The sequence below is a fragment of the Oryctolagus cuniculus genome, chromosome 5 (genome assembly GCF_051225735.1).
Source record: "Oryctolagus cuniculus isolate XC-2025 breed Fujian yellow rabbit chromosome 5, ASM5122573v1, whole genome shotgun sequence".
Classification (NCBI taxonomy): domain Eukaryota; kingdom Metazoa; phylum Chordata; class Mammalia; order Lagomorpha; family Leporidae; genus Oryctolagus; species Oryctolagus cuniculus.
In genome coordinates, this window is record NC_142871.1 from 12,896,149 (window position 1) to 12,912,542 (window position 16,394).

The 16,394-nt window shown below is 38.8% G+C and overlaps 1 protein-coding gene across 11 annotated transcripts in view; it reads right to left on the reverse strand.

The window, feature by feature from the left end:
- Positions 1-16,394, reverse strand: part of SCAF8 (SR-related CTD associated factor 8) — a 292,087-nt gene that overhangs the window by 186,474 nt on the left and 89,219 nt on the right. For 8 of the 11 annotated variants that reach the window (XR_007923153.3, XR_007923154.3, XM_089332533.1 and 5 more), the window contains 5 exons: positions 12,215-12,376; positions 8,721-8,874; positions 7,509-7,639; positions 1,860-2,036; positions 471-550 (listed from right to left, as the gene is read on the reverse strand). Coding sequence is in view for 9 of the 11 variants with exons in the window: in XM_089332533.1 (XP_089188659.1) it covers positions 471-550; positions 1,860-2,036; positions 7,509-7,639; positions 8,721-8,874; positions 12,215-12,376 (704 nt within the window). In the remaining 2 variants the exon portion in view is untranslated. The remainder of the gene's footprint in view (positions 1-470; positions 551-1,859; positions 2,037-7,508; positions 7,640-8,720; positions 8,875-12,214; positions 12,377-16,394) is intronic. The other 3 variants (XM_070073358.2, XM_070073359.2, XM_051855238.3) reach the window with 1 other exon arrangement.

Sequence of the window (16,394 nt, forward strand, 5' to 3'; positions counted from 1 at the left end):
CCAAGTCCTTGGGCCCCTGCACCCACGTGGGAGACCAGAAGAAGCTCCTGGCTCCTGGCTGCGGATAGGAACAGCCGCTGTAGCCAGTTGGGGAGTAAACCAGAGGACAGAAGACCCCTCTCTGTCTGCCTTTCCTCTATCTGTGTAACTCTTTCAAATAAATAAGCAAATCTTTAAAAAAAAAAAAAGAAAATATCATAGTTAGGCTTACCAATATTTACTAATTATCTGACAGCGAACTTTGAAAACTCCTAGCTATCTGCAAAGTTCTGAGAAAGAGCTCAGATATACAGGGATGTAAGACGACAACTACTCTACCACTTTCTTGTAATGTGGGAGTTCAAGAGCCTGAAATAATATCCCCAACTTATTTAAAGGACTCTTAGTACATACTTCAGACTGCAGCATCCCACTGAGTATTCACAAAAATAACAAAAGAAAAACTACAGTTATACAGAAAAAATTCTTACAGCTGAGGAGTTGGAATTTCCTTTTTGGGTTCTTCACTATGCTCGGAATCTTCTCCAAAATCAAACCTATCCATCAACTTCTAAGGACAGGGGGAAGGGAGAAAGAGACAAGTTAAAAAACACTACACTTAAATATGTTACAAATGCTAGTCATCAATGATGTCCTATTAATGTCTATCAACATGTAAATGTTTTACATAATTTATATTATACTAGAATTTTGAATGGATCTTTACTTTTCCTTAAAGCATTCTGACATACCCAGTAGTCCTCCCTTATCCATGATTTCAGTTTCTACAGTTTCAGTTATCTTGTGTTCAACTGTGGTCTAGAAATATTTACATTGAATTGACTTTGAGAAACAGAGATGACATTCAAGTAAGTTTGCTCTACTTTAATAGCTAATCATTATAACCCGTTAATCTATTTGTAAATTAATCACAGGTATGTATGTAAGGATAGAAAAAACAGGATTTACTGAGTCCAGTACTATCTGAAATTTTAGGCATTCACTGGAGGGTCTTGGAATGTTTCCCCGAGGAGTAGGGTGACTACTGAATTACTTTATAGAACAAAATCCCATAGGCACAATGAATACTGATGCTTTCATTTTACAGAAGATTAAGGACTGAAATAACTGAGTTGTCCATGCTAATACAGTTTGATAAAATGGCGAGGACCACAGTCAGTGAATCTATATTCCTAGTATGGTATCATCTTAGAATGCTCTGCTAGCCTTTAAATGCTCAACGTGAAACTTTTCTTTTAGGAGGGCTAGTCATTTAAAGCTAGATTACATTAGACCTAGAAGCTGCTGGCCAAAAAGGTCAAAAAACTCTAATTAATCAGTACTTATTCATATTTTCTTATAAAAATAGTGGAAATTTTAAAAGTATGGGGTAGCCCTTCTGAATTATAACATTCCCATAATTAACAAGCATGCTAAAGCTATCACACAATAAATAAGAAAAATTTTCAATTCTAAAGCCTCTACCTTTTATACTTACGCCTTAACTTATAAAATTACTGAACAGCAACAACTTGTATAAGTTTTCCTTTAAATTTTCACATACTGACAACTTTAATTTTAGAAGATTAAAATTACAGAATATATGTGTGGAACATCACAACTGATTTAACGGTAGCACCCATAATGAGAATGTTTAGAAAATAATCACATACTTCAATGAAGAATACATTTGTCAAAAGAAAGTATTTTGAATGTTTCAAGAGGAATATTTGAAATTAATTTCTTTCACATGTTTAAACCTTTTGAAAAACTCATGTCTTAAATAGTACAGTGGATGCCAAAAGTCTACAATAAAACGTAATTCCTAGCATTTGAGTTCACAACATTTAACTTCACATGAGAGAGAGCATTTAATCTACCTTGTTAAAAGAGACGCCCTGTTCTAGGGGAGTAAGCGTGTTGGCTGCGGCTGCTGCAGCAGTAAGCTGTGCTGTAAGAGCCTGCAGCTGCACAACAAGACCAGCATCCAGCGCCTGCAGAATGGAAGGCTGAGGCTTCTGCTGTTGTATCTGTAAGGTCTGTATTAACTGCTGAAGCTGGAGGGAAAAGAGAATTCTCATTATAAAACAGGTACGAGGCTCCATCCATAAACACGTCTGTCTAAACTAATCATTCTACATACAGAGATCAAGAATAAAATACACACTAACAGAAAACAACAGTTTTGTTTGTGTGTGTGTGCCGTATATGTTAAGGATAACAAGGTTCTTAATAGGTCAGTCTTGTTTCTGGAAAGCTACAGTACTTTAAACAACATGCTGTAGACACAGCTGTAGACACAGACAATCAGAAAGAGAACTAAGTTATCATAAACTGACATTTTTCACTAAGCTTCTCATTTCTTCAATTAATTGCTTAAACTCCATAAAAGGACAAACATTGACAAAAGCAGCAGGTTTTGCTAGATTCACATTTACTATCTAAGAACACATTTCCTGAAAGCAAGAGAATAAAGAAATTTTTTCCTTGGAGCAGAGTTTGAGAGTAAGGAAATGCGCTGAAAGCAGTCTCTGTTCCCACAACTCACCCATCTCTATTCAAAAAAGTAAGATCTTCAACAGAGTCCATAAATAGGAAAACATTACATACACTCTAGAAGTAATTGATAATCAAGTTCTATACTTGAGTTACATTGTAAAATAGTTACTTTAGAATAGAAAAATTAAAATAGCAAAACTACTGGCACCTAAGATATCTTCTCTCTCTTAAGTTCTACTTTAGAGTACACCATGCAAGGAAACAGTAAAAAAAAAAAAAAATTATTTCAGGCCTACTTAAACAAATTAGTCATTTTAATCATCAGAAAATAAACATCTTTCATAAAACTACTAGTGTGATACCAAGAAAATAAGAAGCTACTGTGCTCAGGAAGCCTCAGAACAACTAAGACCAGCAACTAACTACAAGAGGACACAAATCCAGGAAACCTGACAGAGGGAGGGCTGGGCGGGAGGAGGGAACAAAGCAAAGAACACAGTTCTCCTTTAACCTACTTCAACTGCTCTTTTTTACATCTCCATTATCCCCAGCCAGTCAAGGTCAAAATCACTACAGTATTCAACTTTCCCTCCACTCTAACTGTACGTTCTAGTTCTGTCTCACCGACTCTACTACTTCTTCTAGAAGGAAACAGAAATTGCTGGCAATTTCCTTCTCTTGGCAAAAAAACATTTGTTAACTTTTAGCTTTTAAAATGAAAACTTGGCTGAGTGGCTAACATGTCAGATAGGATGTCTGCATCCCACTTCGGTGTGCCTGGGTTCAACTGCTGGCTCTTGCTCCTGATTCCAGCTTCTTACTAAAGCAAACCCTGGGAGACAGCTGTAAAAGCTCAAGAAGTTCCTGCTCCACTCATCTCCCGCCTCCTTTTGCAAGTATCTGGGAGGTGTACCGGCAGCTAGAAGCTCTCTGTCACTCAAATTCTTAAAATTTTAATTTTTTTTTTTTTGACAGGCAGAGTTAGACAGTGAAAGAGACAGAGAGAAAGGTCTTCATTTTTCCATTGGTTCACCCCCCAAGTGGCCACTACGGCCAGTGCATTGCGGCTGGCACGCTGCGCCAATTCAAAGCCAGGAGCCAGGTGCTTCTCCTGGTCTTCCATGCGGGTGCAGGGCACAAGGACCTGGGCCACCCTCCACTGCACTCCCGGGCCACAGCAGAGAGCCGAGCTGGAAGAGGAGCAACCAGGACAGAATCCAGCACCCTGACTGGGACCAGAATCCGGGGGTGCCGGTGCCACAGGCGGAGGATTAGCCTAGTGAGCCACGGTACCAGCCAAAATTTTAAATAATATGAAAATACTTGCTTTACAGATTCCTAAGATACTCTATCAAGAAATAGAATAATTTATAATTTCATCTAATATCCAGTTTCCCATTTGTCTTTAAAACTATACGTGGAATTGATCTATTTTTAGACATCTAAAATGATCCCATATGTTTCTGAAGTTAATCTTTCTAGAGAATACACAACCTATTTTTCACATGGTCACTACCTGTCTTCCAATATCACTGTTACCAAAAGAAAGACAGATCCTGTTTCCAGACTCCTCTCCTCTCTAATCCACTTAAAGCACTAAAAAAAAGATCTCTAGCAGCTTTCCACTGCTTAGCAAACAAAACCTTTATTTCACAGTTTACCATTTAACGCTTTTGAAACCTAGGTTGCACTTCGGTCTGTCATTTTAGCTTCTTGGGCCATCTGTTCCTCCAGATAGCTCAATTTTAAACTATCTCTGGTATATCCAATGTTGTTATTCTGCTGTGCATCATTCGTTACATAAAAATATACTAAACACCTAACACAATTTAGACACACAGCAGTGAACAAAACAGACAAAAACTTTGTCTTAGCCTACAGCATACAATCCAATGGGAAGAGGGAAAGAGAAAAAACAAAATGAGTACTTTTATAAAGGATAGGAGATACTGAGTATAAAGGAAGGAAGACAGGTGAGAGACAGAAGGTGTACAGAGGATGAAAGACAGCATTTAAAGTTTTATTCAGTGGTCACTGAAGGTGACAAACAGAGCATAAAGAAACCATATGAACACATGGAGAGAGGATTTCAGTACAGGAAACATTAAGTGCAAAGATCTTCAGGCAGGATTAAGCAGTCTATTTAAGGAGCCTATAAGACTGAGTCTGGTAATGGGATTCCGTATGTCCATTGGTTAAAGAAGAAAAACTTTAATTCACCTCCTGGGGAAAATTTTAAATCAAAACCTAATAAAAACACTATCATCCAGGAAGAGTATATACTATGCTCCTGAAAAGAATGTATCTTGGGTGGGCACTGTGGTACACAGTGGGTTAAACTGTCGCTTGGGATGCGTGTGTGGTACATCAGAGTGCCTGGAATGGAGTCTGCCTCTACTTCCTCTCATTATCATTGGTTACAAGTAATATGACAAAAGAAAGGAAGAGAAAGAAAGAAAAACAAAGAGAAGAAGGCAAAGAGAGAGAGAGAAAGGAAGGAAGGAAGGAAGGAGACAGAGAGAGAAAGAGAAAAAGAGAAAGAGAAAGAGAGAGAGAGAAAGAGAGGGAGGAAGGGAGGCAGGGAGGAAGGAAAAAGCAAACAAACACTATGAGAAATTAAATTGGCACTGACTACAACAATCATATTTATTCGAAGCTATCCATAGAAATTTAAGAATTGTGGGGGCAGGTGTTGTGGAGTAGCAGATAAAGCCATTGCCTGCAATGCCAGCATCCCAAATGAAAGCTGGTTTGTGCCCCAGTTGCTCCACTTCTGATCCACTTCCATGCTAATGGCCTGGGAAAGCAGCAGAAGATGGCCCAAGTGCTTGTGCCCCTGCTTCCCTATGTGGGAGACCTGGAAGAAGCTGGCTCCTGGTTCCTGGCTTTGGCCTGGCCCAACCCTGGTAGATGTGGGGGGTGAACATCTAGGAGGTGAACCAGTGGATAGAAAAACTCGTTATCTCTTTCAAAAAAAATAAATAAATAAATCTTTAAAAGAGAAATATAAGAAATGTGGAAACTTACATTTTAAAAGCTAGGAAGTTGAAAGACACAAAACAGTTAATAAAAATATGTATTAAGTACAACAGAATAATTTAGTATAGGAAGACACCAATCTTTCCCCTTTTTCCTTGAGCTTTCACTCAAGCTCATTTATCTACACAGTGTGATTTCCTTTTATTCCTACACTCCTGCCATGAAAGCCCTCTTTTTTATTTTCTTCAACACACATTCACTGATTGCTTTTCAAGGCAGAGGAAAGAAAGACAAACAGACAGACAGACAGAAAGACAGACAGACAGAAAGAAAGAACCTTCCATCGGCTGGTTCACTCACAAGATGGCCTCAACAACCAGGGTCAGGCCAAAGTTAGGTGCCAGGGGTCCAAAAACTTGGACAATTTGCTGCTTTTCCCAGGCCATTAGCAGAGAGCTAGACTGGCAGTGCAGAAGCTGGGACTTAAACGAGCACCCATATGAGATGACAGCATCACAAGTGATGGCCTCAACTGTTACACAACGCCAGCCTTGAGAGCCTTCTTTCTGTTCTGACATGCACACTGCTTCCCACACGCAATTCTCTCCACTTCCTTTTCTGCCATCACTAGTTCCATTTCTTTTCTTTCTTTTTTTTTTTGACAGGCAGAGTGAACAGTGAGAGAGAGAGACAGAGAGAAAGGTCTTCCTTTGCCGTTGGTTCAGCCTCCAATGGCTGCTACGGCCGGCGCACCGCGCTGATCCGATGGCAGGAACCAGGTGCTTCTCCTGGTCTCCCATGGGGTGCAGGGCCCAAGCACTTGGGCCATCCTCCACTGCACTCCCTGGCCACAGCAGAGAGCTGGCCTGGAAGAGGGGCAACCGGGACAGAATCCGGCGCCCCAACCAGGACTAGAACCCGGTGTGCCAGCGCCGCAAGGTCGAGGATTAGCCTAGTGAGCCGTGGCGCCGGTCACTAGTTCCATTTCAAGCCACAATTAAAATACCACTTCCTCAAGGACATCTTCTCTTGGCTATCCTCTCTAATTCTGGTCCTTTTCCCCAAACGTTTTTACTCTATACATTTATGCTTTTTAAAGGTATATATCAATATCCAAAACAATTCTCTATTGCCTGTCTCCCCTAAGCCAGGAGGAGCTATTCTCCAACACAGGACCCCATCCTGTGCTCCTACTCAGTAGCAATAGCACCTAACAATGTCTGGCACAAATGATGTGCTCAACTTTATTTTTCTAAACTTTTATTTAATGAATATAAATTTCCAAAGTACAGCTTATGGATTACAATGGCTCCCCCCCCCATAACTTCCCTCCCACCCGCAACCCTCCCCTCTCCCCTTGCATTCACATCAAGATTCATTTTCGATTCTCTTTATATACAGATCATTTTAGTATATATTAAGTAAAGATTCCAAAAATTTGCACCCACATAGAAACACAAAGTGTAAAATACTGTTTCAGTACTAGTTATAGCATTAAATCTCAATGTACAGCACATTAAGGACAGAGATTCTACATGAGTAAGTGCACAGTGACTCCTGTTGTTGACTTAACAAACTGACACTCTTGTTTACGGCATCAGTAATCACCCTAGGCTCTTGTCATGAGTTGCCAAGGCTATGGAAGCCTTTTGAGTTCACCGACTCTGATCATATTTAGACAAGGTCGTAGTCAAAGTGGAAGTTCTCTCCTCCCTTCAGAGAAAGGTACCTCCTTCATTGATGACCTGTTCTTTCCACTGGGATCTCACTCGCGGAGATCTTTCATTTAGGTAATTTTTTTTTTTTGACAGAGTGTCTTGGCTTTCCATGCCTGAAATGCTCAACTATATTCTGATGCAGAATGAAATAATCTTCAATGACATGAAGATACAATATACTGACAAATTAAAAATCCAAGTTACATAGTAGTACAGTGATTCCACTTTATAAAACTAAAAAAAATACAAACTCTGTGGGTAGTACATTATAAAACAATACATTAGGAAAATAATTGATTATAAATTATTCTCAACAAACCAGAACAAACTCACCTGTTGGCCTTGAGGACTTTGTAAGATCTGAGCCACAGCTGCAAGTGTATCTGTATTTGTTATCTGAGATACCCACGGGTCAGGTAAGCCTTGGACTACATTGGCTGGAGTCACAGGTGTCACAGGAGTTCCTTTTAAGAGAGCATATCCCCCAACCCACTCAGATCAATATATAAGTAAATGAGACTCGAAAAGGTAGACAAATTTGTCCTATTACTTTTGTAAGAATCAGAAAAATTTAATAAATATTTTATGTTTCCATTTTGAAAAACCATCTAAAACCCTTTGTATATTTAGGTAGTGTTAAAAAAAAAGGATCTCTCCACACTGGTCTTCAATCAACTAAGCTACTACTCACTTTAAGAAAGTCTAGAATCCTTAACAATCATCAAAAACTTCATAGGAAATTCAGTAACATAAAATTCAAAATGATTTTTGAGCAAAAAATTATAAAACATGATCTTGAAATTTTACTTTAACATTATTAGTTTTTATTAAGCATTTTTTCAGAGTTCTTTGTAAATACTAAATCTCTTTATTATTCTGTAAATATAAGATTGATTTACTTGGCCAGTATCGCGGCTCAATAGGCTAATCCTCTGCCTGCAGCGCCGGCACACCAGGTTCTAGTCCCGGTCGGGGCGCCGGATTCTGTCCTGGTTGCCCCTCTTCCAGGCCAGCTCTCTGCTGTGGCCAGGGAGTACAGTGGAGGATGGCCCAAGTGCTTGGGCCCTGCACCCCATCGGAGACCAGGATAAGCACCTGGTTCCTGCCTTCAGATCGGCACAGTGCGCCGGCCGCAGTGTGCCGGCCATGGCAGCCATTGGAGGCTGAACCAACGGCAAAGGAAGACCTTTCTCTCTCTCTCACTGTCCAATCTGTCAAAAAAAAAAAAAAAAAAAAAAGATTAATTTACATAAACATTTAAGAGGTTGCAGATAGCTTAAGTCGGGAAAAACACAATTCGCAACACTCTTTTCCAAACTTCATTATATTTGTTTCTGGGGATTTAAAAAAATAAAACTTTCTAAATTTTAGTCAAAAGTACACACAAGTATGTTATCCAATTTTATTTTTTCCTCCAAATTAAATTTTCTTTCAATTATGTAACGCTAGACAAATTTTCCTGCACTGTCAACTTGTTATTTTACATAGGAAGAACCCCCTGAAGAGTGCAATTAATATACTTTGACATCAAATGCAGTGACATACCTGGAGTATTGCTCATAGCAGCAGTAGTGCTGGCCAGCACTGGAGTGACAACTGGGGGAGGAATCCCTGCTGCCATATCCAGAAGGGGCTGAATAATCTCACTCTTAAATACATTGTTCTTCTGCCACAAGTTTAATACTCTCACTATTTTACTCTAGAGGTGAAAAGAAAAAACTATATTTTAATTTTTTTCATAGCACACAGACTACACACAGGCTATTGGCCACTGAATTGGAAGAAGAGATTTAAGTACTTCTACAGTACTTTACAGCTCTGAAACTCTACCTTTTCTACCTTTTTGCATTTGTTAACCTTAACTCTCTTGGAAAACACAATGTTGGTAGACACACAAATTGGAAGGCAAGGTTGATACCTACATTTCATCTTCAATGTCAATCTAATGAGATCAATAGTATGGTTGGCTGGAGAACTGTCTAAAGGATTCTGAGGCAGAATCGGGATTATCTTAGTATTCAAAATCAATTATAGCTAAAACTGATTTCAAGTTTGTTCATTCAAGATTTATATTTTGAAAAATAAACAACTTTAGGACAAAGTTATTAGCTACTAAGATTCTTTAAAATTCTCATTTTACAGACTACTTATTGACAGTAATAAGATTTTAACTGAATCAGGGGTGGACACTGTGGCATGGCAGTTAAAATCGCCACCTCAGTGCCAGCATCCCATATGGGTGCTGGTTGGAGTTCTAGTAGCTCCACTTCGATCCAGCTCTCTGCTATGGCCTAGGAAAGCAGTAGAGGATGGCCCAAGTCCTTGGGCTCCTGCACCCAAGTGGAAAACCAGGAAGAAGCCCCTGGCTCCTAGATTGGATTGGCTCAGATCCGGTCATTGCAGCAATTTGGACATCAACACAGAAATCTTCGTATTTCAAACTATGCATTAAAAAAACACATAAAATGCATTATACCTTATAATTTGACTACTTCTCCTTCCTACAGTGTAAGAAATTAGAAAATGCCTTATATTCTTTTGTTTTATATAAAAGTCTTTTAAGTTTCCAAGATAGTCATCATGTACTTCAAAACAACCAGTACCTAACAACCATCAATCTCCAGACACCTACATAAAAAAGTAATGCCTCACATTCAGGACTGAGCTTACGGTATTAACATAATTTTTCTTACTACAATTAAAAAAGTCCTATTTCCTAAACTTTATTGAGACATGAAATCCGCCAATTCAACACAATTTTTTATTGCAAATGACAGAAATCCAAGTTCAACTTAGTGAAATTTCTACATCAATGTATTTCAAAAGCATTTATATGTAACATTTAAAATTAGTTATGTCAGGTGAGATTCTAACACGTCTATTTTAATAATCAATTAGAGGGGCCAGTGTTTATGGCACAGCAGGTTAAGCCTCTGCCTGCAATGCCGGCATCCCATATTAGTGCCAGTTCAAGACCTAGTTGGCTCCACTTCCTATCCAGCCCCTGCTAATGTGCCTGGGAAAGTAGCCAAGGATGGCTTAAATGCTTGGGTCCTTGTACCCACGTGGGAGACTCAGAAGCAGCCCTAGGGTCCTGGCTTCGGCGGCCCTAGGAACCAGTGGATGAAGATCTCTCTCTCTCCCCTTCACTCTATAGCTCTCCCTTTCAAATAAATAAAAACTAATTCTTAAAAAAAAAAAAAAATCAGAGTATAGGGTAGGTCACTGAAAATTGGAAACATCCTTTTCATTGGCATAGAATTATCAAAGTACCAAAGTAATGAAAAACAAAAATAAAAACTTTTTCTCAAGAAATGTACCTAAGGGAGTGAGTGTTCAGCACAGCCATTAAAGACGCTGCTTAGGATGTCTGCATCGATAACAAGTCCCTGGGATCAAGTCCCAGTTCCACTTCTGACTCTAGCTGCCTGTCTACCTGTGTCCTGGGCAGTAACAAATGATGGCTGCAGTACTTGGGTTCCTGCCACATATGTAGGAGATCTGAGTTCTCAGCTCCTGGCTCTAAAGCTGGCCCAGCCCTGGCTGTGGCAGGCAATTGGGGAGTGAACCAGGAGATGTTAGATACCTTTCAGTATCTGTCTCTGACATTTGAATAAATTTTAAAAACAGAAATTAAAAAGCAGACCCAAAAATAGTGCATGAAGAACATACTGTATGTATTTCCATATCTATCCATTATAACAGGATTTGTTCTGATTTAAGATATGCAGCAGTGACTAAAAGTAAAAACTAGGGGCTGGCACTGTGGCGTAGTGGGTAAAGCAGCAGCCTGCAGTGCTGGCATCTCATATGGGCACTGGTTTGAGTCCCGGCTGCTCCACTTCAGATAAAGCTCTCTGCTATGGCCTGGGAAAGCAACAGAAGACGGTCAAGGTGCTCGGGGCTCTGTACCTGCGTGGGAGACCCAGAAGTTCCTGGCTCCTGATGAATACAGCTCTGGCTGTTACAGCCATTTGGGGAGTGAATCATCGGATGGAAGACCTCTCTCTCTCTCTGCCTCTCTGTAACTCTTTCAAATAAATAATACTTTAAAAAATAGAAGTAGGCCGGCGCCGTGGCTCAATAGGCTAATCCTCCACCTAGTGGCGCCAGCACACCGGGTTCTAGTCCCGGTCGGGGCGCCGGATTCTGTCCCGGTTGCCCCTCTTCCAGGCCAGCTCTCTGCTGTGGCCTGGGAGTGCAGTGGAGGATGGCCCAAGTGTTGGGCCCTGCACCCCATGGGAGACCAGGAGAAGCACCTGGCTCCTGCCTTTGGATCAGCGTGGTGCGCCAGCCGCAGCGCGCAAGCCGTGGCAGCCACTGGAGAGTAAACCAACGGCAAAAAGAAGACTTTTCTCTCTGTCTCTCTCTCTCTCACTATTCACTCTGCCTGTCAAAATAAATAAATAAATAAAATAAAAATAAAAATAAAAAGTAAAAACAAATCTTCTACTTAAGATGAAAGACTTACAGGTAGTTTTTATGTTTTGTAGTTTGTCTTTAAAGAAACTATTAGTCTTCATTTGTTCTTACCTTTTTCTACCTCATCTGCCTGAATCCTGCAAGAAAAGCAAATCTAAATCTCCAAATTAGCACCCAAAGTTAAGTAATCTAACATCTCTGTCCTTATCCTCCTCAGGACCCAAGGCTTTCTGATTTACTTGTTACAGACATATTTATACATTTAAATCTAGCAAACCAATTAGTACGGTTTCTAGCATGAATAAAATTCTACAATAAGAAAAGAATTTTAATTTGCAGTTATTTTTCTATTAATTGCTTGGCAAACTGATTTTTCAAAAATGCTGAAAAGGTTAAGTATCAGCTCAAATCAAATAATCACAATCCTGAATTGTTTGCATGTGTCAATAAAGAAATGTCTAGTATAATTTCAACAGTTTGTTGTGCAAAGTTTCTTGTATATCAATTACTTCAATGAATCAAAAAGTAGCAAAATCAACACTTTTTCTATTCATTATTTTAAACATTTTAAAAACAAACAGGAACATGAATATTATAATACTTAAAAAGCAACATACCTTGTCATCACCAGGACAACGGTATAAATTCTGAAAAGTGCTAATGATGTTATTACTAAATCTGGGTGCAAACACATCCTTTTCTTGCCCAAACTGATGCCGAGATTGTCGCACAATGGAATCAATAACATAAAGTCCAGGTACCTTGTATTCTGGCTTACACTGATGGAAAAAAAAAAAAAAAAGAAGAGAGAAGGTAAGGAAAAGGAAAATTCTTGATAGACAAAAATCATGACAAACCTTATCAAATACAAGAACACTGCTCATGCAGAGGCGGTGAACAGGAAGTATTCAGAAACTGACTACTCCCCACCACTAGTCTCTAGAACGGTATTTTAAAGAACCTCTTTTTGACTATTCTATATATTCAGTTCAACTGCCAATTATCTAAGTTCTAAAACATTACTGCATAACCGGCTGCAATAACCAAAAACAGAGTAACAAATTTTTATACTAAAAATTTTTTGTTTAATGATTTGAAAAGCTATCTGGAAAAGCAAGGAGTAAATTCAGGAAAAATGGGCTTTAAGAAACACATTGCCAACATGTATTAGACTTCATCTTAAACATGTAACAAAAGAGTTTCTGCAATAACAAACACCAATGGCGAACTATAACATTCTCAATACACTAAGCCCAAAGTCCAAGTATCATATTTATAAGACAGATCAGACAGTACCAACAGAATTCCGGGAATCTACCCTATGAAAACATTTTTTAATCACTCCAGTGGGTCAATGTTTCTCAACTATCTTACTTATTAATAATCACTTTCAAAAGTCCCCTATTCTCTTACTACAGGCTTTTAGTGAACATAATGAAGAATCCTTTTACTATCAAGCTTACTGTTCCTATCTTATCTTCATACCCCAAAACACAAGAAAATCTTTTTCTCAAACATATGCTCAATAAAATAAAATTAGCTGCAAATCAGGTTATACTTATGCATATAATTAGGCTAAATGTCTTACCTAAAATAATTTCCTAGGGATCATATATTACACTAAGGCAAAACTGTGTTGAGAAACTCTTCTTGGAAACCTAAGACTGAGTTATCAGTGTAAAAAGAATCTGTAACCCATCCATCCCCCCACACACAGGTAAGTCTCCGAATGGGATTTTTCAGCCAAGACAAGGAGGATTTCATTTTGTAAAAAGACTAGATGAAATTGGTACTTAAAATTCTTTTTAAGAACTTTAACCTTAAGGATCTTTATTAAGTCAAGAAACTTAGAAGCCCTTTAACATCAATTCATAGAGATTCCAAGACTCTGGCTCTAATACTTACAGCTGAAGTATTTCATGGAAGGGCAATGATGTTAGTGATGCATATCACAGATTTAGGTTTAACCTAACTGAAGAATCTAAATTATCTATTTAAAGTTATAGTTTTAAAAAGCTTGAAACTGTTCATGTTTTCTTTCAAGTTCCAAAGCACCCAGTGTATCTGCCCTTCAGTTCATAGACCTAGCTAATGCCATCTTCCTTTGATTATCATGCATTCAAAGAAACATCTACCCAGACAAAGAATACATTTCAGTAAAGAAAACTTTTCAGACTTAATGAACATCAGGACATACACTTTGTTAAAATAAATAAATAGAAACATGTATTCCCCAGTGCCACAAGCACAGTAAGTGTTTAGTAATTATTGACTAATTGGCACTTTGTTATCTTGAGAGTTAGGCTGAACAGAACCTACAAGTTGCTGACAAGAGCTTTAAACATTAATGAAATGTGAATGTACACTACAATAAATGTCTTTATGACCCACTGTGAAGATTCAAAAACTTCCAAAACACACCCAAGAGCAGTTTTAGTGGTGAACTGTAACAGCAAAGAAGAGCGTTTCTTCTGCCAGAGCATGTTCCGAAACACTGCACCATGACACAGAGTGGGACAGCAATTCCTACAGACAGATTAGGCATTTGTGCCATGCAGAGCGGCAAAACAATATTCAAGTATAATATCATGTTTTAAATAATGTAACACTTAGTCAACTTGGCTAAGTCACCAATTAGAAACTTGAGAGAAGAGTCAAGACAATCTGAAATGTCGTCTCAGTTTCCTCTTCAAATTCTATCAGGCTGAAAACAAGAATTCTTAAGACTCTCCATATCACATTGTACTAAATTTTCAGATATACCATCTTCAAACTATATTCTAATAACTTCCAGTTCTTTATGCTACACAGAAATGGCCTTTCAGGGTGGGGTAGAGAAAGATTAAGAAACATACTGTACACAGTCATTCCTATTATTAGAAATGATGCTGTTACTTTCAACTATTATTGGTATTTTAAACAAAACTAGAACGATAATACAGGAGCTGCATGGCTATTCTTGCCACAGGAATGGTGCTGAGGGTAACATGGAAGAGACAAAGTGGCCCTGGGATATAGTTACACCTGACACCACGTGAGTAATTTCTCTCTTCCGTTTATGTTGAAAGTTAAGAGATGCCAACATTCAGTGGTTCAGACAGCAAAATCCTCTACTTTCTAGTTTTATAAAATGAAGATAAAGTTCTACATCATGGGTTGCATTAGGTAGAATTGGCAGCAAAAATAAGCTTTCTCTTGGCTGACTAAAGTGCTTTTGTTGGGTTGGGCGCCATGGCGTAGTGGGTAAAGCCTGTCTGCAGCGCCAGCATCCCATATGGTTCCTGTCCCAGTTGCTCCTCTTCTAATCCAGCTCTCTGCTATAGCCTTGGAAAGCACTGGAAGATGACCCAAATGCTTGGACCACTGCACCCATGTAGGAGACCTGGAAAAAGCTCCTGGCTCCTGGCTTTGGATCAGCCCAGTTCCAGCTAATGCAGCCATTTGGGGAGTAAATCAAGGAATGGAAGACCTCTCTCCCTCTTTCTCCCACTCTCTGTCTGGAACTCTAAATCTACCTCTCAAATAAATAAATTAAATCTGAAAAGAAAAAAAAAGAGCTATATTGTACAAATTTTCCAGGAGATCCTTCAAACCCTCTGAGGCCTGTACACAGATGACTCTAGGAGTAAATAAAACCATATTAACTACTCCAAAATTTAATGTGCACCCTGCCAGATAAGAAACAATAATCTGAACTATACCTTTCTCCCAGAGAATTGAAATAGGCTTCAGTATTATGCCACAATTCACATGAAGAATGTTACAAGTCAAATAAATTTATTTCTATAAAGATTATTATTTAGGAGACAACTGAATACTTAATCAGTTTACTTCAGATAAATACCAACTAGATTTTAAATTCCATTATACTCTCCCTAGTCTACATGAAGTAATGAGAAACAAATTCACTTCCATATTTAGGGTATAAATCAATAAATTATGCAATATCCTCCAATTAGCCTGGAAGTGCTATCCACAGGATAATGTATTCCTATCCTAACTTTCCTTAATTTCTGTAATTAGCAAACCAGCACTAATTGATAATACTAAATATTCTAATCATTTTTAATTGTAAATTTTATCATTAATGCTAAGAGATCTTGGGAAACCTTATATACAAAATGTTTCTTAAAATTGTTTCCTTTATATAACATAGTAACTATTACATACCCCAGCTAAGAATTCACTATGAAGTACTTATAAAATCCATAAACAGGCTAATTCACATAACAATCTCATTATGAAAAAAAGTCTAGATCCCAGAATTTATGGACATCCAATACAAGTATACATAGATTTCAAACTTTTTTGCATTGAAATAAATTTTTTTTAATTATTTTAAAGTTATTTTTTAAAGGCAGAGTTAGAGAGGAGAAACAGATCTTCCACGGGCTGGTTCATTCCCCAAATGGTCCTAACAGTAGGGGCTGGGCTAGGCTGAAGCCAGGAGCCAGGAACTTCATCTGGGTTTGCCACATGGGTGGTAGGGGCCTAAGCACTTGAGCCATCTTCCACTGCTCTTCCAGGTGCATCAGCAGGGACCTGGATTGGAAGTGCAACAGCCAGGACTCAAACCAGCACCCACACGAGATGCCCTCGTTACAGGCAGAGGCCCAACTCGGTACACCACAACACCAGCCCCAAATTTATCTTTTTCAAAAAATTACTTGATAGTGCAGAGAAAGAGGAAAGAAGAGTAAAAAGACAGAGCTCCCATCTGCTGGCTCACCCTCCAAGGTCCCTAGGCTGGGACTGGGCTGAGTCAAAGCCAAGATCAAGAGCTGGAAAATGAACAAA